The following is a 25,569-nucleotide window of genomic DNA, read 5'->3' on the forward strand; positions in this document are numbered from 1 at the left end:
CGCTGGAATGCAGACCTCGAGTATTTCTCGTCTAAGCCTCCCAGTACGGCAATTCAGCCCACATGATGCTGAAACGATGGTCGTCCTTGTCCCCGTTGGGCAATCCACTGGGCAAGTGCCCCTGCTAAACCACATGGGATGGCAAATGCAGTGTGCGAGATGCGCCCTCACCCGCGATTCTTTTGCGAGGGCGTGATGACTGGCGCGAAGGGAGACTTCCAACGCCAGAACGCAGGAGCCACGGTAATGGTATTCGCGCCAAGCATATCCTACGCGGTTTATCGTCCTGGGCCTTTCCCGTTTCTGCTGAGATAACCCTCGTTAGGTATGCCTTCCTCTCGTTGAATTTGTTGTTGTTGTTCGCTCCTTTGGCTCGCAGATGCCGCTCCTTTCACTCACACCATCAACCATGGCATCATCTGGGAAGCTATGGGTGCTCCTGCGTCTAGCTGCGCTTGCAGGAGCAGTGCCGGTCGTTTACTTTCCATTCAACTCTCAGCTACCACCAGCAACGAGAATATCCGAGCCATTCTCCTACACTCTTTCACCGCAGACCTTTTCTTCGCAATCACGAATCTCTTACAGTTTGAGAGATGCACCAAAATGGCTCTCTATCGACTCCAGTACTGGACGGCTCTCTGGGACCCCCGAGGACGCCGATGTTCCGCCAGGACAAGTGGTTGGAGTACCAGTCGACATTGTTGCGACAGATGACACTGGTTCGACAACGATGACAGCCACTCTGGTGGTGACCCGAAATCCGGCGCCCAAGGTCGAGATACCACTGTCACAGCAGATAAAGACATTCGGAGAAACATCGTCGCCAACTGCCGTTGTAACTTATCCCGCTTCCGAATTCTTCTTTTCTTTCGCCAAGGACACATTTTCTTATACTGGAGATGGCATCAACTACTACGCTACTTCGGCAAATAACAGCCCTTTGCCCTCATGGATCAAGTTCGACGCGGGCAGCCTCACGTTTTCAGGAAACACGCCGCCTTTTGAATCCTTGGTCCAGCCGCCTCAGAAATTCGACTTCAGTCTCGTTGGATCTGACATTGTGGGATTCTCGGCTGTGTCTATCGTGTTCACTATTGTTGTCGGTGCACATAGGCTAACGACAGACACGCCCGTCATCAAGATCAACGCAACCAGAGGCAAAGAAGTCTCTTACGAAACATTAGCTGACAGCATCAAGCTAGACGGCAGCCCCGTCTCACCGGCTGATCTGAACCTCACCACTTCCAACATACCGAGCTGGCTCTCGGTCGACAACACTACACTTTTGCTTAAAGGCACGCCCCCTAATGATACGCAGTCATTGAATTCCACCCTCACATTTAGCGACATATACGCCGACACACTCGACATTTTATTATCGGTTTCGATCACGACGCAAATTTTTCGAGGTACAAAACTTGAGTTCGAAGTTACGCCCGGAGAGGACTTCTCGTTCGATATAGAGCCTTATTTGTGGGTGCCGTCGGACATAGAATTGGATCTCAGCAACTCACAAGATTGGGTGAATGTGGATGGGCTCAAAATAACAGGGAAGGTCCCAGAATCGGCATCTGCTGCGACGCCCAAGTTTTTAGTAAAGGCAACTTCGAAGAGCTCTGGGGAATCGGAAACCGTTGCTGCAGATTTCGAGGTTCTCTCGGTAGTTGCGACAACTTCAGCAGAACCGACGCCCTCTGCCAGCCCAACAAAACCAGCAGCAAGCAACGATTCACGGCGAGGTCTGAATCCTGGGTTGATTGCTTTGGCGGTGCTTCTGCCTCTGCTTGTCCTATTCATCATCGTGATCTTGATCATATGCTGTCGGCGGAGAAGGCAGCGCGACTCCATGCACGAACAAAAGAAGAGGGAAATATCGGAGCCTGTACCTGGGTCTTTCGTCTGGAACGGAAGGAGACACAGCGGAGACACATCGAATGCTTCCCTCGCCGAGATGCAGAAACCGGAAGACCACAGACGCAGCCGAGGATACATCACCTCTGCTGTTGCGCAAATGCGAAACTCGGCGCTTTCAACCATCACTGGATCCCGCATCTCCCAGCGCAACTCTTCGCTCTGGAGGAGGTCTCGGAGCGAAAGAAGCCTGCCGATATCTCCTTCTTTCGGCTCATCCTGGGGCCCACGCTTTCAACCACAACATGCACATCAGGGATCAACAAGCACCTACGATGGCCCAGATGACGTGCTGTCTGCGTCCCCAGGATTTCTTGGCCAGCGGGACGATTCGTTCCGCAGTGCACTGGATGTCGCCATCCCGTCCATGCACGACGAAGTCAGCAGCATTCAGGCAACGCCTGATATGGCCTACACAAGCCCCTGGGGAGAGCCGTCCAGATTAGTCCTCGACAGATCCACGCCACTGTCCGCTGCATCCCATTCCGACAGCCTCGCGTCTATCCCAGAACAGCCGACACCTTTGGGATCTCACCCTACACATGGGAGGCGCTTCTCTCCTGCCCAGAGACCCAGAAGGACGTTTTCTGTGCTCAGCGATACCAGGTCGCAAAGCAGCCTTCGCAGCTCGCTGTCTGGATCAGGGAGAGGCAGGGTCATTGGGCGACAAGACTCCCAACCAGGTTCGTGGGCCGGATCGGTAGCTCGGCCGATCAGCAGGAAGTCAGACTCCAGCCCTTTCTTCGGAGGTCGCTCTGTGGTTCCATCCCGCAACCGTTACCACCTAGACAGCGACACCGACTCGGTGGGATCGACGAGGGGGACAGAAAACTGGCAGACGATCCCGAGGGACTCACTTGGCATCGCGTACGCTGAGCTGACGCAAAGTTCCCCATTCCTGAGACATACATCGTCGATGTCCCCTCGACCTCTCAGCATCGTCAAAAAGGACTCCAGCGGGCCAAGGTACACCAGGGAAAGCCGAGTCGGCAAGCAGACACCGCTCTCGCGGCGGACGTCGTCTAGTTCCAACGCAAGATCGACGGGTCGCTGGAGTAGGCAGTCTTTGGCTGATCAGGGCAACCGGCTGGGATACGCGTCTTCACGAGCGAGCAGCGAAGTGCTGGGCAAAGGCAAAGGCGTCGCCAGATACTCACCGGGGGTGGACTCGGACTCGGACTGGGTGACGGAGGCGGGAACTGTGGGGAAAAAGGGACCTCGGAGTCGATTCAACAGCGACGAGGACTTCCGTGTATTCATGTGAAAAGGGCAACCAGTCATTACGCCCGTACCTTCGTTTGGAAGCGTTGCGATTTGTTATACCCACCGAGCGACCACAGCTCCGTGTTTTTTTCCTGGTGATGGAATCTGTAATGGGCGGTAGTAGAGCTAGTGCAAGATGGGGTCCTTGACAGGGAGACCAGGACCGTAATGTCGAATTGAAGATGCCACAAAAGTTAATCTGGGCATGATTCCCCGCGGACCCCTTTTTCCAGGAAGCGAGTCTGTGCTATTCAGGCAAGGGCTTGAACAGCTCGTGGGGCGCGAGTAAGCGCAGATTGCGCCGACTGGCCCGACTGAGCGGATGCTCAGCCACAGCGTAGACGATTAGCGCCCGCTTGTCGCTCCGAGAGGTGAACCCCCCACTCTCAAGCCTCTCGGGGTTTAGGACGTTGGGGGGGATATGAGGCATCTCCGGGGTCGACGGCCCTGGTTGGGACGGGTTTACCGAACAACAGAAGCGAAAGCGGGATAGCAAAGAAAGAGCTTGGGCCTCAGCGTCGTTGCTCTGCTTCAGGTCCTAGCTCGCCCGGGACAAGGAGGGGGAAAGTGGAAGAGGGGAGGGAAGAGGAGATGGGACTTTTTCGTTTTTGGTGCTGGACCAAGAGAGGGGCAGGAGGGGGACCTTGCATGGGCACCGTGCAGTCGATATGGCAGGTGGGTAGAGCGTGAGTAAACACGATGACGGACGTCTGTGTGCTCGAGACGCCGTCATGACTGTTTTTAGTGACGGGATGGTTTCGAGATGAGATTGAGGGAGGGCCTGAAGTTATAGACAGAGGATTCTAGCGACTCTTGATGGTGAGCATGAACCGTAGACACGGTTTCGTTCTAGGTAGAAGGACAAAGGTAAAGTAGCTGAGACACGACGCAACTGCAGGAGTTCACTCACCGGGCAGGAATTCGCAACGGATTTCGCTCAACCTTGTCGGGAGGAGAAGTCGAGGATGACGATATTACAATATTGCCGCCGTTCCAGCGTCCAGCGCATCCATTCCTATGTGTCATTGGCTGCCGGTTGCCAGGTGTTGACTGGGGCTGATGGGAGTCATAATTCGGATTACCTCGACGTAGAGACAGCCTTGGACCCCTCACTCACTCACTGTCGCTGGCTGGCCCGGGTGGACGAGTTTTCTCAACTTCGAAGCACCTCATTTGCTTGACTCCAGAGCTCTCTGACTTGACTGGATGGTAAACTGTCTCCCAGTGGGCTCCCTGCAATTGTTGCTTTGCTATGGATCTCGTCAGTCAGCCGACCTTTTTGGGAGGCGGGCGGAAGGCGACTCCTTGTTGTTGGTGCAAGCACCTCAGTGGAGGCGATATCTAGGTAAGGTAGGCGGCGAGCGGCAAGGCCACATCGTCTTCAGTCCACCATTCGCCTCCATTATGTATTCACGTTTACGGTTTAACTTGCCTCAATGCACGTTACCTTGCCTCTCCTCTGCAGCGTACAATGCACCTAAAGCAGATTCCCCATATGTCGTGAGGTACCTTCACGGGTTACGGATTACGGATACCATCAACTGGCCTCTGTTTTCCCTCCTCCTCCTCGTCCTCCAGCGTGACCTTACCTTCTCGGGTCTTGGTACGGATTTCTGAGGTGACCCAGCTGATTGATGTTGGGTACGTATTTCCGTGGCTCAGGTAAGGCAGGTAATTTGCTTAAGGTAGGTAGACGCGGGAGAGGCAAAGAGAGCGCTCGCTACCTTACCTACCGTACCTAGGAACTTGGCCCCCCGGCCTGTGCCTGTCCACCTCACCACCTCCAGTGAGTGTTGCCGTATCGCACATCAACTCCCCCGAGCCACCACAACCACACGCGACCTTCACCACCCATCCGTAACCGTGTGGGAAAACTCTTCTTGCTCACAACCTCACCCACCGAGCCACGATTGACTTCGGTTGGATCTTTTTTTTTCTACCCTCCCTCCTTCACCTTACCTTCCTCTCCCGCGCAACCTCGCCTTTCCGACCAAAAGTTGCCATACCTTACCCTCCGACCGCCGTCTCCCTCTTCCTCTAGACCTCAACGCTTCTTGGGGATCGCCGACTATCCCCCTGCTATTTCCCTTGCGATTCGGATACCCCGCTTCCTGCCCATTGTGCGCGATCTAGAACCTTTTGCTACCGCACCACCAACGGCACCACCTTCTTCACCTCGCCTCTTTTTTTTTCTCAGCCTTCTTGCGCACCCACGAGCGGCTTTGAAAATTTCGAATACTCGCCATTTCGATTTTCCCTTCGCCAACAATTTGCCCCGACCGATCCCTGTCTACCCGGTAGCTACGCTGCCGACAATTTGCATCCATCACCATGGGTCAAACTCTCTCAGAGCCCGTTGTCGAGAAGGTACGTCTGCTCTGCCTCTGCTCTGCCTCTGCTGCGCTCGCCCGAGGCCCAGCTCCTCCTGCTGTTGCTGTTTTGCCTTTGTCCTCGACTTTGCGATCTGTCTCCTGCTGCAACTATCCTTTTCCTTCCTTCCTGGACACCCTCGAGGACCACTCCAGCCCCCGCTTGACCTGTTCTTCACTTGTGATATCCTGTGCGGGCGGGGGATATGGAGACATGGAAACGTGGCTTTGGAGGTCTCCTTCTCAATTTCTCTACCCATGATGACGTACTGCCTACCCTGGTGAACATCTCCACTGACCCCCGAACCCAAATCACAGACCTCGGCCAAGGGCGAAGATGAACGTCTCCTCTACGGCGTGTCCGCCATGCAGGGCTGGCGCATAAGCATGGAGGATTCACACACCACCGTCCTCGACCTCCTTGCCCCCGGAAGCGACGAAGCCAAGAAGCATGACTCCAAGCTCTCCTTCTTTGGAGTCTTTGACGGACATGGCGGTGACAAAGTGGCCTTATTTGCTGGCGAGCACATTCACGAGATCATCACAAAGCAGGAGACCTTCAAAAAGGGAAATTACGAGCAGGCACTCAAGGACGGCTTTCTCGCAACTGACCGCGCCATTCTCAACGGTAATTCCTGGCCTCTACAACCCTTCCGGCCAACTCATGGGCTGCCTCTCTGGCCCTGGCCAGAATCACCCATCGCGACCCCCCAAGGACACATAAGCTAATGTTTGGCTACTGCTTCAGATCCCAAGTACGAGGAGGAGGTCTCTGGCTGCACTGCCTGCGTTGGCCTGATCTCTGATAACAAGATCTACGTCGTAAGTTTGCTGACGCCGCTTACGCGCGATCCTTTGGCTTCACTTACCAACCACAATTGGAATTAGGCAAACGCCGGCGATTCGAGAAGTGTCCTTGGTATCAAGGGACGAGCTAAGCCCTTGTCCCAGGACCACAAGCCTCAGCTCGAAGGTAACATCTCCCCCCGCCGCTTTTGCGATTCCCCAGGAATTGTGGCTGACCTGACTGTGCTGTTCAGCCGAGAAGTCGCGTATCACCGCCGCCGGTGGATTCGTCGACTTTGGCCGTGTCAACGGCAACCTTGCTTTGTCGCGAGCCATTGGCGATTTCGAGTTCAAGAAGAGCGCAGAGCTGTCCCCCGAGGCGCAGATCGTTACGGCCTTCCCCGACGTCGAGGTCCACGACATTTCCGACGATGACGAGTTCCTGGTCATTGCTTGTGACGGTAAGCATGCAGACAGGCGCACACACATCTTGTAACAGAGGGCTAATGTTTCTTTCGCAGGTATCTGGGACTGTCAGTCTTCTCAGGCGGTCGTCGAGTTCGTTCGACGTGGCATCGCGGCCAAGCAGGACCTGGACAAGATCTGCGAGAACATGATGGACAACTGCTTGGCCTCTAACTCGGAGACTGGTGGCGTCGGTTGCGACAACATGACCATGGTCATTATTGGCCTTCTGCGCGGCAAGTCCAAGGAGGAGTGGTACGAGGAGATTGCCAAGCGGGTTGCTGCCGGTGATGGACCCTGCGCCCCTCCCGAATACGGTACGACTGAATCCACCTCATCCTAAATCGTTGGAAACACGCCAACACCATCCGCACCGAGTTGCATCGTCGCTCTCTCCCCCCTTAATACAACCATTTTACCCCCAATTCCGCCACCCATTCGTTTCGTGCCCTACAATTCTTTACCAAGGAGGAGAGCTGATCCATGCAACTAGCTGAATTCCGTGGCCCTGGAGTTCACCACAACTTCGATGATAGCGACAGCGGTTATGACGTGGACCTGGAGAACAAGGGCAAGCCCTTCGGCATCGGTGGCTACAAGGGCCGCATCATTTTCCTCGGCGACGGCACCGAGGTCTTGACCGACACCGACGACACGGAGATGTTCGACAACGCGGACGAGGACAAGGACCTCGCGAGCCAGGTTTCCAAGGCCACCTCGGCCACGAGCAAGGATGGTGATGCGGAGGACTCAACCAAGAAGCCCGAGGAGGAGAGCAAGACAGGCGCGGACAAGCCCAAGGAGGAGTCAAAGCCGGCCACCGCAACCTCTGAGTCGACGGAACCGCAGAAGGCCGAGGGCACGGACAAGTGAGCTCAGCAAGCTATCGACGACGACTTTTTACCCCCATTCACGACGGTCTGGATGAGCATGCTGGCTTGGAACGAATCGGATAACACGGTTCCGCACGAGAGAGAGAGAGAGACTTTATACGGCTTGGCTGGGATGGACGACTGAATGTTTCCTGTTGTTTTCTTCATCATGTTGGGTGTCCGGGCCTTTTTTTGTCAGAATTGTGAGAAGGGGGAGACCCAGTTGCGGCGACAGGGAGAGAGGGCCGCAAATTTTTAAAAGAGAGGCAGAGACTCCCCCTCTGTACGTGCTGTAGCTGAGTAGCCGCTGTGGCCTACCTGAATAGCACGACTTCATGAACTCAGTTGCATAAATCATCGCAACGTATTGCTGAATGGTGCACTTACCAAGCGTCACCGGAACCAAAATTTTCCTCGCAATGGAGATATCAATGCTCGATGGCGGGGCTCTTTGACTTGGCCCTCTTTGTAGAGACTCGGTTCTTGCATGTTCAAAACACATTGATCTGAAAAACTCACAGGAATTAAAAGACGTCGGCCCCGTCGTTGGAAAACAGCCAGTATGACGTCGATCCCGAGGTTCTTCGAGCGGCGATTGAGCTCCCCGCCGATGACACGGACCCGAAGCCGCGGAAACGCCTCAGCTTTCTCACGCGGAGCGGGATGGTTCAGCAACAACGGGCTCTGGTCGCGGGAGGGCAAGCAGGTGGAAGCAGAACTTTTTCGTCTTTTATACAGGATCTATGGGTATTTTATAGCCTATCTTCACATTGTGATTGTTGTTGTACATGTATATCTTCATCTCGTTCGCCTAGCGGTTGATCTTCCGCCTGACGAGTTTCTTGGACGGCCTCGACGGGTTCTTGGACGGCCTCGACGGGGCCCGGGGTGACGTGCAGAATGGGTACGGCCAGTTCCCGACGCCGCCTAGTCCCTTTGCCGTTCTCGTCATACCATTTCCGCCTGATGAGGAGGGGGACGCCCTGCGTGGTGGTGACTTGTGGGATGGGCTCCCTCTCCGGGGGCACCGCGTCGGCAGTATCGACGGCGGCCGCATCTTGTTGTTGTTGTTGCCTTTGCTTGACAATTTTGATGTGGGAATTGTAAATCTCGTTGTCGACGTCCCAGGCAGCTTCCAGCAGTTCGTGGAGCGGCTTCTCCAAGGTCCACTCGTCGTACCTGTCGGCCAGGAGGCTTTGGATGGCGGCGCCTCTCCGTGGTCGAGACTCCGAAAATAGGCCGGTGGGCCTCATTTTGTCGAATTCCGGGATCGTGTAGATGGGAGCCGCACCCCCGGGGTTTTTGACACGGGGCGCCGTTCCCACGATCCCTGGTTCGCCGGGCAAGGTAGTCAGTCTAGAGACGTCCCTCCGCATGTGCCACGAGGTACTATGCGTGACGGAGGCGGCGAGCCAGACGAGGCCCATCATGTTGGATCTTCGCATCCTTTGAGAAAAGGCGAAGAGCTCGTGGTATATGTCTTCGTCGAGTGGGATGAGATGACGGTGCGCCACCCGCAAGGCGGCAATGATCCATTCCGTCTTTCGGTGAAGCCTCGCGTGATACACGACGATTTTGATAGACAAGGTCGAAGGGCGGATCGAATAGCTGTCGAACATGGTGTCGAGAAGCTGGCATGCATCCTGGAGGTGACCCAGTCTCCCGAGTTCTTTGAGTAGTTTATTCATGTTGGACAAGGACATCCATCTCTTGCCGTATACGGCTTCTTCAGTGCGGAGAAAGTCTGCCAGTCCTGTCCAAGTTGGCTGACGTGCGCGAACGTCGAAGACGATGAGCGCTCTAGCCACTCGCTTCCCGGCATCCGGATCGGTGAGAAGGCCAGACAGGTACATGAGCTTGATGGTGTGCCGCCGGATAGTCACGTCCTCCACCATCTGGAGTACGAGGACCCAAGTCCTGATATCAGGCATACAGTTGTGGAAAATCATCATCGATAATACGTTGTCGAAATTGCCCAGGTCCTTCACGATGTCTGTTCCCGATAATAATATATTGAAGACACCGGTGTCTAGCGGAACCTTTCGTTTGAGCATGATGTCGAATAGATCGCGGGCATAATGTCGGTATGAGTGACCGTGGTTTTCGATAGCCTGTAGAGCCACTTTGAAAGTCCGAGTGGTCAGGGCATGGCTCGTGGCGGGATCATCGAGGGTTTTGAGAAGCAAGCCAAACGCCGCATTCTTTGCTGCGACACCCGAGCCGTATAACCTGGCCGCACTGCCCGGAAGAAGCTTTGCATTGCTTATAGCCACAATGTACTTCTCCAAAGTCCGAGGAGTCCACTCATCCGGCACGGGAAGACGCTCGAATTTGCCTCGTGAAATGAACGGCGGAATGTTAGAAGGCCGTTGGGACGGTTTGAAACTGTCCCACACTTGCCCCCCATCATCATTCGTTTCTGACATTCCTTTCGGTACATCCTTCTGCGACATCTTACTGCCCATTTGCCCTTCGATGCTCGTTGTGCTTCCGTGAGTCCTGGCCAGTTGGGTAACTTCATCGACCGCGAACTCCAGGGCCTCGTCGTCTCCCGACAACAACAGGCGAGGTCTTGTCGGCGAGCCTTCTTTGATCGTACAGAGCTCGACGTGGCATCGTGTTCTGTCGCTGATATCCCAGATCGTGTGGTCGGGGTGGTGGAGCAGGACCTCTGCAAGCTTTGTCGAGATAGCAATCTTGCGACCATGTTTCTGCCAACGTCCACGTACTGGTCGGGTCTTCCGGCGCAGGACGTCCAAAATGGTACGCCAGTTTGGAAGAGGGTCGCCCTTGATATCTCGAATGGCCTCCAAGCGCAACTGCCTTCTCACACCCCGGTGATGTCGGTTGAGGCCAGACATGGTCTCGCGGAAAAGATTGTATTTCACAAGCGGCGGAACGAGAATCGAATTCCGCTGCCTTGCGACAAGCTCTCCATTTGGCTGATGTGGCCTACCACGAGGTTTGGTATGACTCTGATTGCCAGCCGACCGACCGTCTCGGTCTGATCCTGCCTGAATAGGGCTCCTCTTGCCAGTTCTTCTGAAAACCGAGCCCAAACCGTTGGGGCCTGATGCCGGCACCGACGAGTCGGAAATGCTCGAAGACAGTGGCGGCTCGCGCGTAGACGACGCATTGAGAACACGATCGACACTTTCGGGCTGTTCTGTTTCTTCGGTCCGTCTTGCCTGTTGAAGGGTCGCATCTTCACCAGCTGCAGGTCGGTCCGCCGAGTTCGTTGCAGCATCGTGGCTCGTTCGATCGTTCGTCTGATCTGTATTTTCTTCTCCTTGAGGGAGGGTCGTCTTGTCAGGGTTCGAAATTTCCGCAGCGTCAGAGACTTGGTGCATCCATCGGCAGGACAGCGGCAGCTGAGCTGAGGGTGCCCTAGACCATCTCGGAGGACCCCTAGGAATCAGAGATATCCCAGAGACGCCGGTGCGGTGGGAACGGGCTTTCCATAGTTGCGTGATTCCTAGGGACATTTGCTATGAATGGCGCATGTTGTATGCTGGGCTCGCAGTTGCATCTGAAATGTTAAGAAGTAGGAAGGTCGCATACCAGCTTGAGGAAATTTCCACTCCGCGCCGATTGATCCCGACCCAGTAGCGCAGGTACCACCCGCCGTCGAGTCGCGTTGCCTTCTGCGCATTTTCTAGATGTACAGTGCAGACACTGTCATATGGACAGTATGTCTCCCCGAATCTCAGCCGAGTGTTGAGACCACAGAATAAAATGACTACCTCGTAATGCGTATATATGTAAAGGCGGGTATACAAGAACGAATAACTCTCTTCACGTCCTCATTACTTGTTGACCGAGACAGGCAGGGCGCCTGAGTTCGCGTGTGCAGGTCCGCTCTGATCAACGCCTTGCCAGCTCTCGTTCCAGCCTTCGCCTTCTTCGACTGCGTGTTTCGCTTCGCCATTCTCCGCGAGTCCTTTGACATCGCTCCAGTATGATAGTCTCTTGACTTCCTCGTCGGCATGCTTGATGGCAGCAGCCAAGTGTTTCTTTCTCTCCCCCATCTCTCCTGACTCGTCTTCCTTTCCGTCGGCGGCGATGGCCTCGTCGTAGATCTGGGTCAAACGGCTCAGTAGCAGCCTCCGCGAGGCCTGAAACACAAAAATTCCCATAATATCGTGCATTTCATCCTGCAGGTGCTCGAGGTTGTCTTTGGCATGCGCGAGGTAATTCTCAACGGCCTCGATCTTTTCCCGGTCGATTCGCGAAGCCCGCAGGACTGCCATGAGCGTCCAAACGTCCTCAATGTCTGGTTTCTCCTCGGCGATACTTGTTTGCATGCTGGCCTTGCTGATGCTTTCTCGACGGCTGCCGGCTACACTAGAGGAGCGGCTGTGATTGGCAGGCGTGACTGTGAAGTAGTCGGAGTTCAACATGTGCGGATCTTCCGAGACGTCTTCGGGCTTCTTCTTAACACGCTTCCGAACCCATGCTCTCCTGCGGACGAAAGAATTCCACCACTTTGGACCGTGCCAGGAGAACTTCTTGGAGAACATGAACGAGTACTCCCATCCAAAGTCGTCCATTGCAACGCCCTCCTCCCGGTGAACTCTCCATTCAGGCCACGCCCACTCCCATGTAGGGTCGGGAACCTGGGCTGTTTTGGTTGTTGTCGGGCTCGTCTTGTGAAACTGGTTCGTCCAAGGCGATGGGTCGAGGTTGCCAAGCGCCTTGCCGGAGAAAAGAGCCACCCTGCAGCAAATGCAGCCTCTCTCGTTCTCCCATAGCACATCGATGGCAGATTCTCTCTCTGCCGTTGCTGGTCGATCATTGCGGCTGGCATTCCGAACTGCTATTGGAGGCTCGTGCGGCGTAGGTTCTGAACGGGCAAGCGACTGTTAGTATCTATTTCATCCACATACGCGACATTGTGACATACCTTCAACTTCGATTGAGGGTGCCCCGGTCCCTGCCGTGGTTTGAGGCTCTAGCACTGGGATCTTCCGCCTCTCCCTTGTTTGGGATAACCGACTTGGCTGTTGACCTATTGCTTCCCGGGAAGAAACGGGATTGTCATCTGGATTCCCGTTTGTATTACGGCTTGTTTCTTGACTCGATTCGTTCCCTTCCTCTTGGTCTTCGTCGCGAAGCAATCGTGACCCAGTCGATGCGCGAGGACCGTCTTGGGGGGTTTCGAGACTCGGCGAAGCTACGCGATCGTCGTGGTTGACCAGGTTGATCTCGTGATCATAGTCGCTGTCTTTCAAACCAGTTACCCGGCGAGAGCTTCGGAACGATGGCATTGCTACGGACTCCGACTTCGCACAATGGGTTGTCCAAAGGCTGCCGTCTCAGTACGGCCCCTACAGGAACCAAACCTCGATGGATGCAAGTCGTGTTTTCGGGACGTGTGGGGAATCAGGAGACTGGCCAGGCGTGCGTGGTTCGAGACGGTCCTCGCAGTGATAATGAGTACTGATGTAGGGAGCCGGACTGGAATGTGTCGAACAAAGGGAGAAAGACGACCAGATTCATCCAAGCATTATGCTGAATCGATGAAAAGCGTGATAATCGTCGGGCAAGGTGATCGAGACTGCCCAAAAGCAGATGATGAGGCTGAAGAGCCGGTTGCTCGAGGATCAGAAATTAGGGAAGTCAATTGAAACCTCGACGTCCGGACCTAGCGTGGGCTAGAACACCAGCGACAAGTAGTGGCCAAATGTGGCTCTGAAAGAAGGTTAGTAGGATGCAGGAGCAACAAGGCGCTATATCGCTGGCGCTTGCTGGTTGGAGGTTCCAGACCAGCTGAATCTGGCTCAGGCCGGTTCACGAGCTTTCCAGCTTGGCCAGGGCGGGAAAGGGTGTCGCGTCCTCAGGTCCGGCGATGATGTAATGTCCCAGCTTTTGCACTGAGCATCGAACCCCCTTGCCCGGGGCTTGCGTGCCGAGAGCCAGCAAGTCTTTGCTCCGATGGAAACAGCCTGTCTGCCTGTCTGCCTGTCTGCCTGTCTGTCTGTCCACCACAGGCCAGGCAACGCCTCTGCCGGCGAGGGTCAACCAGAAGAAGCGACCCTTGGGCTGTCAAGAAGTTCACTCTAGAAAATGACAGCTGATTCTCGGAGGTTTTGGCATTCGATGCGACTGGGATTCAGTGGAGGTCGCTCTGCAACTGTGATGTCGATGAAAGAGTACATGACTAATACTTACCTGTATGCCGACATTCAGTTTGAATGAAAGTACTCGTTTGTTCCTCCTAAAGAAACTAGCCCGTGCGAACTGTGGTCCCGGCAGCAGTGGAGCCCCGGCCAGGACCGGCTTCGAGGAGCTACCTCTCATTCCCCGCATTATGTCGCTCTACGTCATGTATCACTCACACCTTCACCTTTCCCAGAGCTTTAGAGCTTGAACTTGTGCCTTGTCCAGGCGACGAGCTGCCACTGGTGTGATGAGCTAGGAGGGGGAAAGATGTAACCGCGCAGCGAATACTAGACGGCGAATGAGACAATGGTAACTGCATCAGCCTGTAGGGCCCGTGAATTGGTAGTACTAATAGATCGTGCCATCCTTCCTCGTAACGTCCATTGCTCCCTCTCTTCTTCTCTCCATCAATCAATCACAGTCTACAATCTCAACCGCAGATATTCGAGTTTTTTGAGTACAGCTCCGAGCTCCTGGTCAAATCGCACCAACACACATCACACCAGTCCACACAATGTCCAAGTCCAAGGCTCCCCTCTTCCTCGGCCTCACTGCTGCCGGTGGTGTCGGCTACTACCTCTACAGCGCGGGCGGCAACCCAAACGCCGCCGAGAAGAAGTTCGAGAGTACGCCCACTCCTAATCCTCTCCACACGATCGCGAATCGGATAGAGGCCAGCGGTGCTAACCATTGCGACATAGGTGACGTCCACAAGGCCTCCGCAGAGATTAAGTCTCACATCCCCGGTCGCACTCCCGACGCCCAGAAGGGCCTCGGCGACACCGGTGCCCGTACCGGCGCCAAGGTCGATTCTGCTGTAAGTACTTGACGATGGTAAAGGGAAGAGTAACCCTTCTGACCCTTAATGCAGATCGCCGAGGCAGACAAACAGTTCGCTGCCGCGAAGAGCAATGCTGAGGCCTACGCTAAGGACGCGAAGGCTGAGGCGCTGAAGAAGATTGACCAGTTCGACAAGAAGGTCGAGGATGGCACCGCGAAGGCCAAGAGCGGCATCTCCAGCTGGTTCGGCGGCAAATAAGCATATTCAACATCATGGGTTTCTTTGTTCGTCTGTCGGATTATGCGTGACATAGGCATCGGGTTCGTTTCGCTCAGGGTTAGGAGTTTCATGACGGTGAATCAATTTCTAATACTTTGACTCAATTTTCGCTGTCCCAAGTTCTAATCGATGGTGTCCCCCAATCGCGCCTAATGGTCATTACTCGATACATTTATGTTTACACAACCTCACTTTTCTATGCTCTCCGCCACGAGCTTCAGAATGTCTTCAGTACCCTTTCTAGCGTTCTTCGGGTGTTTGGCAATAGCTTGCCAGTACTCCCCATGGCGAGGCTCATTCAAGACGCACTTGTTAATGACATCCGCTCGCTTCTCGTCTGTGCCGTGTTGAAGCAGGAACTTGTAATACCACGCCCAGGTATCACCATTATCACTATCCAGCACCAAGGCTTTCTCGAACCAGTTCTGGGCCTTCTCGAGCTTACGCTCGCCCCAGAAGATACGGGCAACAGCGACAAATAGGATGGGGTCGTTGTCCACCTTCTTGATGGCCTCCAACGACCGCGGTTTCCGCTGGGTCCGTGGCTCCAGGTGCCAAATCTGCTCGCTCCACAGCAGTCCGCTCTTGGGCACTTCTTGGAGAGCCTTGGCCATGAGCGACTTGGCTTGGTTGATGTTGCCCGCCCGGCGCTCGATGCGAACGGATTCGCACCACAATTCAGGTGATTTGGGAACGGCAAGGCGGGCTCGGTCGAGAACACTACGGGCCTTCACAACGAGACCGGCGTTCTCTTCCAAGCGGGAGTAGAGGAGCCACAGGGGAACGGACTTGGAGACAGCCTTGACGCCTGTGCTGTAGGACTCGCGAGCCTGGCCGATCTTGCCGAGTTCTTCATGGATTTGGCCCTTCAACATCCACAACTTGGCTGTGGCTGGGAAGTACTGCAGAGCCTGCTGGACCAGGTCCAATGCCGCTTCGCTGTTGCCCAGTACTCTTTCGAATACCACACTCTTCATCCAGACACGATCCGTAGGGGCCTGCTCGCGAGCCTCTTCCAGCAGTTTGCGAGCGCGCTCGGTCTCCCCGTTCTCGGCCTCGAGCTTGACGGCAGCAAGCCAGATATCTTCGTTGTCCGGGTTCGACTTGAAAGCTCTGGCGAGCACAAGTCTGGCGTTGTCGACCTCGCCGGCTTGCCACTTCTCCTTGGCCAGCATCATCCACAGCACCTCGCTCTTGGGACAAGCCTCGACGGCCTTCTCCAGAACCTGGGCGAGAGACTCCCTTGAACCGTGATTCCTCTCCAGGTCGGCGGCAGCCATCCACAGCGTCTTGCTGTTGACGAAGACTCGCAACGCGTAGGAGTAGATGGCACGTGCCGTTTCGTACATGCCACGGTTGATACTGCTCTTCGCGTCCTCCATCCAAGTCTCTTTGCGGTCGTCGTCCTCGTCCAAGCCGTACCCCAGAGTTTCTTGAATGATGTTCCCGCAGGTGATGATGGCACCCTCCTCTTCGCACTTCTCGGCTTCCGCAATCCACTCCTCGCGCTTCGGCATTGCAGACTCCTTGACGAGAACTGCAACTGCACGCTTCATGACGTTCACCTTCTGACCCGTTCCTAGCTGCTCTTGAAGACGAGCAGCAGCGATCCAAATCTCGTGAGACGTCGGAACAGCTTTGCGTGCCCTGTTGAGGACCTTTTGGGCGTTTTCGGGACTCTCCAACCTTGCCAAAGCCAACCAGAGATCAACGGAAAGGGGTATAAGCTCGGTTGCCTTGGCAAGCAGCAACCGCGCATCTTCCGGATCTTCTTCCAGGTTGACCGCTTCTTTCCAGAGGGCCTCGGATTCGGGGATATGGTCTAGGGCGAGCCGGATGACTCTCTTCTTCGCTCTGGGTTCGTTCTCCAGCCTCATGGCCTCAACCCAGAGTCGCACTGACCGGTCGTTCTTCTTGATAGCGTCTGCGGCGATGATCTTGGCGTTACGGCCCTCGTTGAGACGGATGTTTTCCAGCCAGACGTCCTCACTCTTCGGGCAGTGGGAACAACCACGCGCAATGACGCTACGCGCGGCAACAGTCTTGCCCGCAAGCTCCTCTAGTCGCGCTGCGGCGATCCATCCTGGCGCGTTGTTCGGATTCGTCTTGATGACCGAGGTCAACAGCTCACGCACACGGTTGATGTCGCCGACTTGCGCCTGAGCCTCGGTAAGGCCGCTCTTCTGCAGACTGGTAATGTAGCCCTTAGGATCGATGCTTGTCGCGCTGCCAGCGACGGAGTCGGTACCGTCCTGGGACGCCTGTTCTAGCCTAGACTTCAGGACCTTGTCTCTTGCTGCACCAATCTTGGCAAAGTTCGTCATCGTGCCGTCCGCCGATTCCGAGGTTGAAGCCGCGCCATCGTCTGAGATAGTAGTACCGAGCTCTCCAGCTGAGCTTGCTCCCGCAAGCACACTATCGGGAACCGCGTAGAATCGCTGTCGCAGGGCCTGCTTGCTTCTTCTGTTCTTTCCGGTCAAATCTCCAACCTCGGGGAGGTTAGCCCACTCCTCGTCTGAGACGGTCGACAGCGCTCGTTTGAGGTCGGCAAATTGTTGCTGGATCTTGGGGTTCTTGCGTTCGTATTCCTCCTGCTCGGCCTTCTCGCGTGCCTCTCGTTGTTTCTGCCGCCTCTTGGCCATCTTCTCATCGACCTCCTTCCATATCCTGTCGGCCTCCTCGTCGTCTTTGTCGTACACTCCTCCGGCGAACAGACCAACTTCGTTGTCGGGGTCTTTGAATCGGTCATCGTCGTCATCGTTCTCTTCCGCCTTCTTCCCGTCGGTTCCGAGACCGAGCTGCGCCGCGCGCTTGGCGACAGCTTCTTTGATCTGGTCCTCGCTGGGTCCCTCGCGTGCAGGACCCAGATCCGATCGCGTCGTGAAGCCCGTGGCACCTCGACCGAGACCGGCAACGTAGTTCTCGGGAGCCGGCTGGCTGAGGAAGTCGCGGCGGCTGGCCATCGTTTCGGTCGCGCGCTGCGAATGTCGTTGTCGCGTGGATGGTGGAGGATGCGCGCGACAAGTTTGCGATTTCGTTGGTGGAAAATGGGGTGAAGGCAGCTCAGAGCCGGACGAGTTGCGCAAGGCTGAAGTGGTCCTAAGTTTTTTTAAGCTGCTGCACCCCTGTCGCCACGGTAAGTGGTGGGGTCGGTTCCACTAAAATTTCCAAAAGGCTGCCCATGGTGCCCCTCCATCTTTCACCGCAGACTTCGACATCGCGAAGATTTCGAGGCCAAAACGCGATCGCCACCCCCAGGCAGCTTTGGACCCTTTCACAACCCGAATTGGCCTCGTTTATTCTTTGGGAAAATACGTGCGAACACACACATCATCATGGGCAAGGCGAAATCTGGGAAGCGCAACGCTGCCGGGTCCGGGACCCCGTACGCACGACCGGCAAAATCTAACAAGACGAACAATGTGTTCAAGTTTAACGTATGGAAAGTCCTCCGGGAGCTTTGAGAGCCGTGGCTAATATTTGTATTAGACAAATGTCGGTCAACATATCCTGAAGAACCCCGGTGTCGCGGATGCGATCGTCCATGTACGTCTCGAGCCCCGTCAACGAAGAGAAAACACAAATGCTGAGCAAAGCGCACGTAGAAAGCCGAGCTGAAACCGACGGACACCGTTCTCGAAATCGGTCCCGGTACCGGTAACTTGACTGTGAGGATATTGGAAAAGGCGAAGAAGACCATTGCGATCGAATTCGACCCTCGCATGGCGGCCGAAGTCACAAAGGTTCGGCAGAACGCAGTCGCAACCGTTGCCATGAGCTGACAGAATCGTGTGCAGCGTGTACAAGGAACCCCGGAACAGCGCAAACTCGATGTCATGCTTGGAGATGCCATCAAAGTCAGTTCAATCCAGGTGTCCATGTCTCATGGGTATCGGCGCGTGGAAGACGTATATACTGACTGAATGCGCCAGGTCGAATGGGTACCTTTCGACGTGCTCATCTCCAACACACCTTACCAGGTATTTTACGAAGCTCTCCATATGGCCTCCTTATGTCTAACCATACTCAGATTTCTTCTCCCTTGGTTTTCAAGATGCTCGCCATGCCGAAGCCCCCGCGCCAAGCGATTCTCATGTTCCAGCTCGAGTTCGGTCAGAGACTGGTAGCAAAGCCAGGCGACAAGCTCTACGGCCGGTACATCTTGCCACCATCCACCCGCAATAGACACGCCTGACTGACGAGTGAACCAGGTTGAGCGTGAACGCAAACTTCTGGGCGACCTGCTCCAACGTAATGAAGGTGTCAAAGGCCAACTTCAGGCCGCCACCGCAGGTCGACTCTTGCGTCGTCCGCATCGTCCCTAAGCAAGGCGCCGAGCGCCCTACCATCAGCTTTGAAGAGTTCGACGGCCTCCTCCGCATCGTTCGTGGCATCCCCTTCTTCCCCATCAAGGCCTCCGACTAACAAAGTCACACATCAGTGCTTCAACCGCAAGAACAGGACCATGCGCGCAAGCTGGCTCGGCACGAAGGAGGTCCTCCAGATGCTCGAGAAGAACTACCGCACCTGGGCCGCCCTCAACAACGTCCCCCTCGACGACTCCCTTGTCGAGGACGAGGAAGAGGATGATGTCATGGAGATGGACGACGAGCCGGCCGACGACGACGACGCCGAGCCCATGGACGACGACACCCCCGAGTTCTTCAAGGAGCTCAACGCCAGCGCCGCCGCCAAGGTCCCCGAGAAGACCAAGAGCAAGCGCAAGAAGACAAAGGTCGCGGCCCTCGTGAGGCAGAAGATCGAGGGCGCGCTGGAGAGCACGGGGCTGCTGGACAAGCGCGCGCGCGCGTGCGACGAGACGGACTTTTTGAAGCTACTGTCTGCGCTCAACTCGGAAGGCATTCACTTCGCCTGACCCTTGTCTGTTTTCGGGCATTTTCTTGTCACATATGGTAGAGGAATGGTTGATTATTGGTGGCATTTCCACGGCCCGGCGTTGACGGCGTACAAAACAAAAGAGGAGAGATATCAGGGTATGAATATAGAGTGGCCATCTCGGTCGTTGCGGGATCAATCAAATGTCGCGCCGATGATTCCCGTCTTGGTCTTCGTCATCTGCTGTGCTGTTGTCGCACGACGTGATCAGCGCATCAGCTCCCTTGCGCGCCGCAGAAGAAGAAATAGTGCCCTTCTTTCCTGCATTTTCTTCAAAACACGCTGAAGATCCAGCGGGCACGGCTACTACTGTTTGAATCACTTACGTGGTTGTCATGCCACGCAGGAGAGAAAACAATCTCCATGAACCTCTCGCACAACCCACGTGCCCAGGACGAGAACTTGGAAACGTGAGACATGACCGGTCACCTCAGAAGGGCCGACATCAAGATGAGACGAACGCCCAGCCCGTCCGCTGAATATGCTCCGGGCCGCAACCCCCAAAACCGACTCCAAAGAGCCTCATCGCAGGATTCCACCAGCCCGCCAAGCGAGAGGTCTGACAGTTCTACAGTACACACGGAGGCTGCGTGTGACCACTTCCCCCCCAGGTAAGAGATCTACGAAACCAGGCCGTTTCTGCTAGTGCCACTGAAAGAAGGGGGGAAAGGCGGGAGAAGGAAACTACTGAATCAAACGGTCATCATGATGCCGCTGTAGAACGGCTAGACCAGGCCCGACAGCGGTTGTATGGACTCGATGGTAAGGAGCGGACGCTGACCAGACGAGTTCGGACATGGCGGATAGAAATGGAAGTTCCATCCTCCCAGAAGGCATATGCTGTGCTTCCCAATCCTGACAATTCCGTCGAGCCAAACTTGGGTAGTTGCCGGCGCGGCCGCCGATCAGATTGGACAGACGGGAGGTTTAACAAGCAGAATGTCACCCACCCACGACCCCGGTTCTGGACCTGAGCACGCCGCGGCGCGCTTCCTTTGCTGCCCTACCCGCGCGCCGAGCACCGCCTCCCCTTCGCGGACTTTAGGGAAGGGAAACCACCAACGGTCCAACATCGCGTGTAAAACCGGGAAAGGGGGAATGGCTGTCAGCGAGGGAAGGGGGCTTTGTGCATGCAGCTTTTCTCGAATGAGACTTTTGACAGGCTTTCTTACCCTCCATCTTACCGTCCTGGGTAGTTGTACTTAGGCGCAAGGCGAAAAAAAAAAAGGTACTTTGCGGCAGCCACTTAGGCAGAAGGCTACATGATGCCATGCCAGCTTGCATCCGCGTGGTTGTTCTCCCGCCAGCGCATCGCGACGAGGCCGAACAAGGCCCGTCCCATCTGACAGGCGCCGACGACGAATCAGGAGGGCGGTTTGGGTGGCGCGGGCAGTTCTTTCGTCGGTTGGCAGCAAATCTGCCTGTCGACGGTTGGCACGTCATGTTCCCCCTTCTGTTCGGGTCCCCTCACTCAGCCTATAGACTCCTCGGGTTCCTGCGCAGATGATCAACGCCCAGCAACGGCGCTGACATACGGTGTGTGTGTGTGTGTGTGTCAAAGTGTCTTTCGAGATCCATTCATCACGCGTTGGCGGACTGGGCTCGAACTGTATGCATTTTGACGTGGTATGTCTCTGCGAGCTGTGCCGAGGGATTTGACAGGTCGCAGCAGGAAGACGGAATGACGAGATTTTTTTCCCTTCCTTCAAGGAACGTCTCATCGATCGCCCCTTTGCCCCTTGGCCGAGTCGACTGGTGTAAGACGGGCTGGGACTTCCCGTTGCGAAAGTGCTCACCACCTCGGCACCGTCGCACGGGAGTGTGAGATTTGGCTACCCTACCTCCCAGACAAGTCGCCAGCGAACGACCGGAGCGGCCAACCCTCCCAGTGCCGTTTTGGGTTGTTGGAATGTTACAACGAAGTCTGACGTGCCTCTTTCTCTTCCTGCGCCAGACTGAGCCACACTTCGCGCTCCTGCAAGTCCCCTGGGCCGGAGGAAGCGCCACCAGCGCATGTTCCTCAGCGGTGCCGTCACACGGCATCAGATGCTAGATCAGCCGTTCGTCGGATTTCGGTGCTGGAAAGCTGCCGGTGAGCGCCTCGGTCTGTCCAGAAAACGGACCCGTTCCTGTCACTTTCTTTGCGGGGACCGCCGACGTACCCCATCATACGACGGAGTCAAGTTCTCGACACTAGGCACGGATGGGGATAGGCGCCGATGAAGATGGCATCAGGAACGGTACCGTTACAATGACCCGGATCCCAATCTAGCGCAACCATCGCCGCAGTTGTCGCCGAGGTAGCAAGGGATGAAAGAACCGCGAGTAACGGGTAGAACTTGAGCTTTGAAGGGCATGTCGCAAAAACGATCTGTCTGCGGTGTCTGTCGTGCCCTGCCTGGCCCCCAAGCAGAGGGATTCAAGGGCGATGTGCAACAACCAATGACTTGTCGTCATTGCGTCCAATAGGCCGGTACCATCGGGATAGTGTCTGGGAATCGCAGGTAATTGCCTCGTGGGCGGGTGGGTTCACTGTGACATTCGGTCGGGGGGCCGGGGGCCGGGGGCCGGCGTCCTCTTCTTCTTCGTTTTTGGGAATGTCTTGGATTTTCCAGACCCCAAGCTGGCGGCCCCCCTTATCGCAGCCCAAAGACGGGTGCACATGGGAATGCAAGCAGTCGCGTGCTTGCCACGTCGTCCACTTGGCCGCCTGTGAGAGGCTGAAAAAGGCTGGCGTCAAGTCCCTAGAATCAATTTTGGTCCGTTGACTCGCAGCTGCCTGCACAAAGGGCAAGGGCTCGCTGGCATCCATAGACACGACGGGGCCATGCGGTGTCGAGGGAGAACAGGCGGGATGTATTCTGTAGTTCGCCGAACAAAGTTGAAGTTGTTACCCATCTGCGGGCCTTGGTCGCGGGGTTTGGTAACGAGGAGACAAGGGCAGCAAACCGCACACAAGACCGAAAGCCAAGCAAGATTCGTCCCTGGCTGACGGGTCTCTGGTCTCTCAACAAGACAGGGTATCGCCATCTGGCATCACGAGGGCTCGACTCGGTGAAGGTCATGTCCCTGGACGTGGAAGGGATTCGATGTCCGGTTGCGGACGGCGCAATGATCTCTACTATATCGTGAAGATAGGATTTTGCGAGTTGTGTGCCTGGGCTTAACAAGGGTGACCGTCTCGGGAGCCAGACATCAACTTGTTTGTCTCTGCTAGGCCCAGGGCCAGCTCCACGTAGGCAGAGACACTTGGTTAGTGCCAACTGATTTGCTTGAGATGAGACGGCGTGCAATCAGTGGACTTTGCTTCCATGCCAGATCTGTGATGTGTTCCCACAGCCAAGATATCTTGTCAACTAGAGATAAGTGCCTGACAAGCGAAATGGCGGCAACCAAGGAGTTTTGTGGTCGTCGGCCGTACCCTATCTCGCATCATGAATGGTAACATTGCCGGGAATTTGGATATGGCAATATTGAGGCAGAAGGTGCGCCAGATTGCGGGTCATAGCTCCCCAGCTGCAAGAGTTGTTCCTGACTGACTTAAACCAGATGGTGAAAGTGGCCCAGGGAATCATGCACGTAGCAGAGCTAACAGCATACGGATACCAGACAGAAGAGAGAAGCCGGGCAGGATAAGATGGAAGCTGGAGTCCAGAAGTCTTCGCGAGCCAGGGTTGAGGGCACGACAACAAGTGCAGAAGCGTGATTGGAGACAGGCTATCGAGACCCTAGGAACTCGACATCAAAACAGCGGTGATGGCGGTGGCGGGAAAAATCGGTGACAGGCTGTCGGCGCAATAGTCTACCGCGTAGGGAGGCCGCAGAAAAATAACGAAGAAAAACCCCAAGGGAAAAGAGGCATGTCTGGGCGATGGTGGAACCAGCAAAGAAAAGTCGCATCCAGAAGAATTCCAGATGGGGGATGGACGCTGTGGATTGTGGACTGCATCCATTTCATCCACCTAATCCACAGCCCAGCGAGGACGAATCAATCTGGAGAAAAGGATCCGGGAGGAAAGTTGAAAAGTCGAGAGTTGCGGTCTGAGGCATCCCGCGTAGTTTCAGGGTTTTTGCCGGGCCATGGGTCTTTCTTCCGGAGGAGGTGAAGTACCTTACGGAGTACCATCGGCTCAACTGACAGCACCAGCAGCGCGCGGTACCTGCCGGATAGCCTGGACGTCACGTCCACGGGTAAGGTACCTTCTGGTCTTTTCTTTCATGTGTCTTTGTACCTCGTAATGGAACGACGGTTGCAACGGAACTCCTCCCCCGCCTAGCCCTTGCCAAAGAAATCCAGAACAGCAGCCCAAACACTCACCGGAGGCGGTACGTACTTTTGGCGGTTAGCTTGCCGTCTTCTGTACCAGCACGCAGTCCGCAGTACCAGCAGCAAACTCTGAGCTCGACTTGGATGTTGATGCTGTGACTGTAGATGACCGATGGGACCTGACTATCACTTTCGTTGACCTCCATCATACGGTAGTACCATCATCGCGTTCTCTTTTTCTTTTCCGGTCTGTTTTGCTGACTCTTCCTCCCCTTCCCTCCATCCTCGCTGGGGCCGGTGACGCTATGCTGGGACCTGCAGCAGGTCGGATCCATTCGTTTGCGTGGAGGTTGGTTGCTGAAGGAATCCGTCCGCGGCGCGGCGCCCCTCCCCAGAGTTCCCGATTTTTACCCAGCGGAGAGGGGAGGAGAGGAGGACAAGGTCGAGACTGAGAGTTGACGACGCAACGCGGCCCATCACCCGGCGAGACTGATGAAAGTACCCTGATCGGAAACCAAAACATGCCGCCCTTGACGGCTAGACCCCCCGGGAAACCCAACCTCACAGAAGGCCGAGGGGGGTTACCTACTTCCACTGAAGTAAAGCTTCGTTGAAGTTGCTGACTTATTCCGATGGGGCACTCAACGAAGCTTTCTGATTGATGCGGGCTGTCAGGGACGCTTCCGCGGTGCCTTGATCACCCAGGGAGAACCGAGCTCCAACACGTCCATGGTCTTGGTCGCTTCAAAATGGCGCCCGAGTTGAACAGAAACATTCGTCCCGGGATGGAGCCAGAAGACGCGAGAAAACTTTGTGGGAAAAAAGGGACGACTCACGAGGTAGGGCGCGGGAACGGAGGGAGAAGTCGAGTCGAGACAGAGATGAGAGATGAATTGCGTCGCCTACCTATTTGGCCGACGGATACGTATCCGTGGGCTAAGGTGCCGTGATGAGTGATGATCAGGCATGGCCGTTGCGTTGGGCATACACATCAGGGTCGCCCTTCCATATTGACTTGGTGGTTTTTTTTTTGCTTTTTTAAAATTTTCTGTCTTCCAATTTTCTGGTTTCTTGGTTCTTGTTTGCCCCGTCAGCCGGCCTTACTCGTTGACCTTGTCCTCCCCTCCCTTCCACATCCCTCTTTGAAGGAAAGTTTTAGATCTCTGTCACCCTGCCTCTGCCTGCCAGATACACAAGCAAGGAGCTTGACTCCGGACCTGTCAGATCCATTGTTTGGTTCCTGCCGCTCCTTTGAACGACGTCTGGCGCTATGGTTGGTTGGCTGGGTTGTATGATGTGTCCATGATGGTATTATTTTGTACAGTGAAATGCCTGTGGACGCAGCAACAGCGATGGAAAGCGGTGTTGCAGGGGACGATGAGAATAGTGCATGGCCAAAAACATAATCGAATACACGGTCATCAGATGGATGGATGGATGGATGGGAGGGAGAGCAGAGGTCCTCACCTCAGTGACGGCAGCGCAGTGTACGGTGTACCTGTGCATCGCCTCTCTCTG

General features: G+C 55.4%; 7 protein-coding genes across 7 annotated transcripts; 4 read left to right on the forward strand and 3 right to left on the reverse strand.

The window, feature by feature from the left end:
• Window positions 1-409: 409 nt before the first annotated feature.
• On the forward strand, window positions 410-3,175 carry CkaCkLH20_00130 (transmembrane; the record flags this gene model as incomplete). The annotated part of the gene is made up of 1 exon (XM_038882850.1): window positions 410-3,175. The coding sequence occupies one exon, from the start codon at window positions 410-412 to the stop codon at window positions 3,173-3,175; it is 2,766 nt and encodes a 921-aa protein (XP_038751555.1).
• Window positions 3,176-5,505: 2,330 nt separating this feature from the next.
• On the forward strand, window positions 5,506-7,667 carry CkaCkLH20_00131 (protein phosphatase 2C; the record flags this gene model as incomplete). Its single annotated transcript, XM_038882851.1, has 7 exons — window positions 5,506-5,541; window positions 5,862-6,171; window positions 6,292-6,365; window positions 6,432-6,516; window positions 6,584-6,790; window positions 6,851-7,111; window positions 7,288-7,667. 7 exons carry the CDS (start codon window positions 5,506-5,508, stop codon window positions 7,665-7,667), a joined length of 1,353 nt encoding a protein of 450 aa, XP_038751556.1.
• Window positions 7,668-8,418: 751 nt separating this feature from the next.
• CkaCkLH20_00132 (pentatricopeptide repeat domain-containing protein) lies at window positions 8,419-11,151 on the reverse strand (the record flags this gene model as incomplete). The annotated part of the gene is made up of 1 exon (XM_038882852.1): window positions 8,419-11,151. The coding sequence occupies one exon, from the start codon at window positions 11,149-11,151 to the stop codon at window positions 8,419-8,421; it is 2,733 nt and encodes a 910-aa protein (XP_038751557.1).
• A 321-nt stretch (window positions 11,152-11,472) lies between these two features.
• Window positions 11,473-12,933, reverse strand: CkaCkLH20_00133 (meiotically up-regulated 65 protein; the record flags this gene model as incomplete). Its single annotated transcript, XM_038882853.1, has 2 exons — window positions 11,473-12,509; window positions 12,570-12,933. The coding sequence occupies 2 exons, from the start codon at window positions 12,931-12,933 to the stop codon at window positions 11,473-11,475; spliced, it is 1,401 nt and encodes a 466-aa protein (XP_038751558.1).
• A 1,409-nt stretch (window positions 12,934-14,342) lies between these two features.
• CkaCkLH20_00134 (uncharacterized protein) lies at window positions 14,343-14,867 on the forward strand (the record flags this gene model as incomplete). The annotated part of the gene is made up of 3 exons (XM_038882854.1): window positions 14,343-14,454; window positions 14,530-14,645; window positions 14,700-14,867. The coding sequence occupies 3 exons, from the start codon at window positions 14,343-14,345 to the stop codon at window positions 14,865-14,867; spliced, it is 396 nt and encodes a 131-aa protein (XP_038751559.1).
• A 209-nt stretch (window positions 14,868-15,076) lies between these two features.
• Window positions 15,077-17,851, reverse strand: CkaCkLH20_00135 (PRP1 splicing factor; the record flags this gene model as incomplete). Its single annotated transcript, XM_038882855.1, has 1 exon — window positions 15,077-17,851. The coding sequence occupies one exon, from the start codon at window positions 17,849-17,851 to the stop codon at window positions 15,077-15,079; it is 2,775 nt and encodes a 924-aa protein (XP_038751560.1).
• A 372-nt stretch (window positions 17,852-18,223) lies between these two features.
• On the forward strand, window positions 18,224-19,764 carry CkaCkLH20_00136 (dimethyladenosine transferase; the record flags this gene model as incomplete). Its single annotated transcript, XM_038882856.1, has 8 exons — window positions 18,224-18,325; window positions 18,378-18,434; window positions 18,494-18,631; window positions 18,686-18,745; window positions 18,821-18,868; window positions 18,919-19,043; window positions 19,100-19,271; window positions 19,330-19,764. 8 exons carry the CDS (start codon window positions 18,224-18,226, stop codon window positions 19,762-19,764), a joined length of 1,137 nt encoding a protein of 378 aa, XP_038751561.1.
• Between the last annotated feature and the right edge of the window lie 5,805 nt (window positions 19,765-25,569).

The sequence above is a fragment of the Colletotrichum karsti genome, assembly GCF_011947395.1.
Source record: "Colletotrichum karsti strain CkLH20 chromosome Unknown Scaffold1, whole genome shotgun sequence".
In the NCBI taxonomy this organism is placed as follows: domain Eukaryota; kingdom Fungi; phylum Ascomycota; class Sordariomycetes; order Glomerellales; family Glomerellaceae; genus Colletotrichum; species Colletotrichum karsti.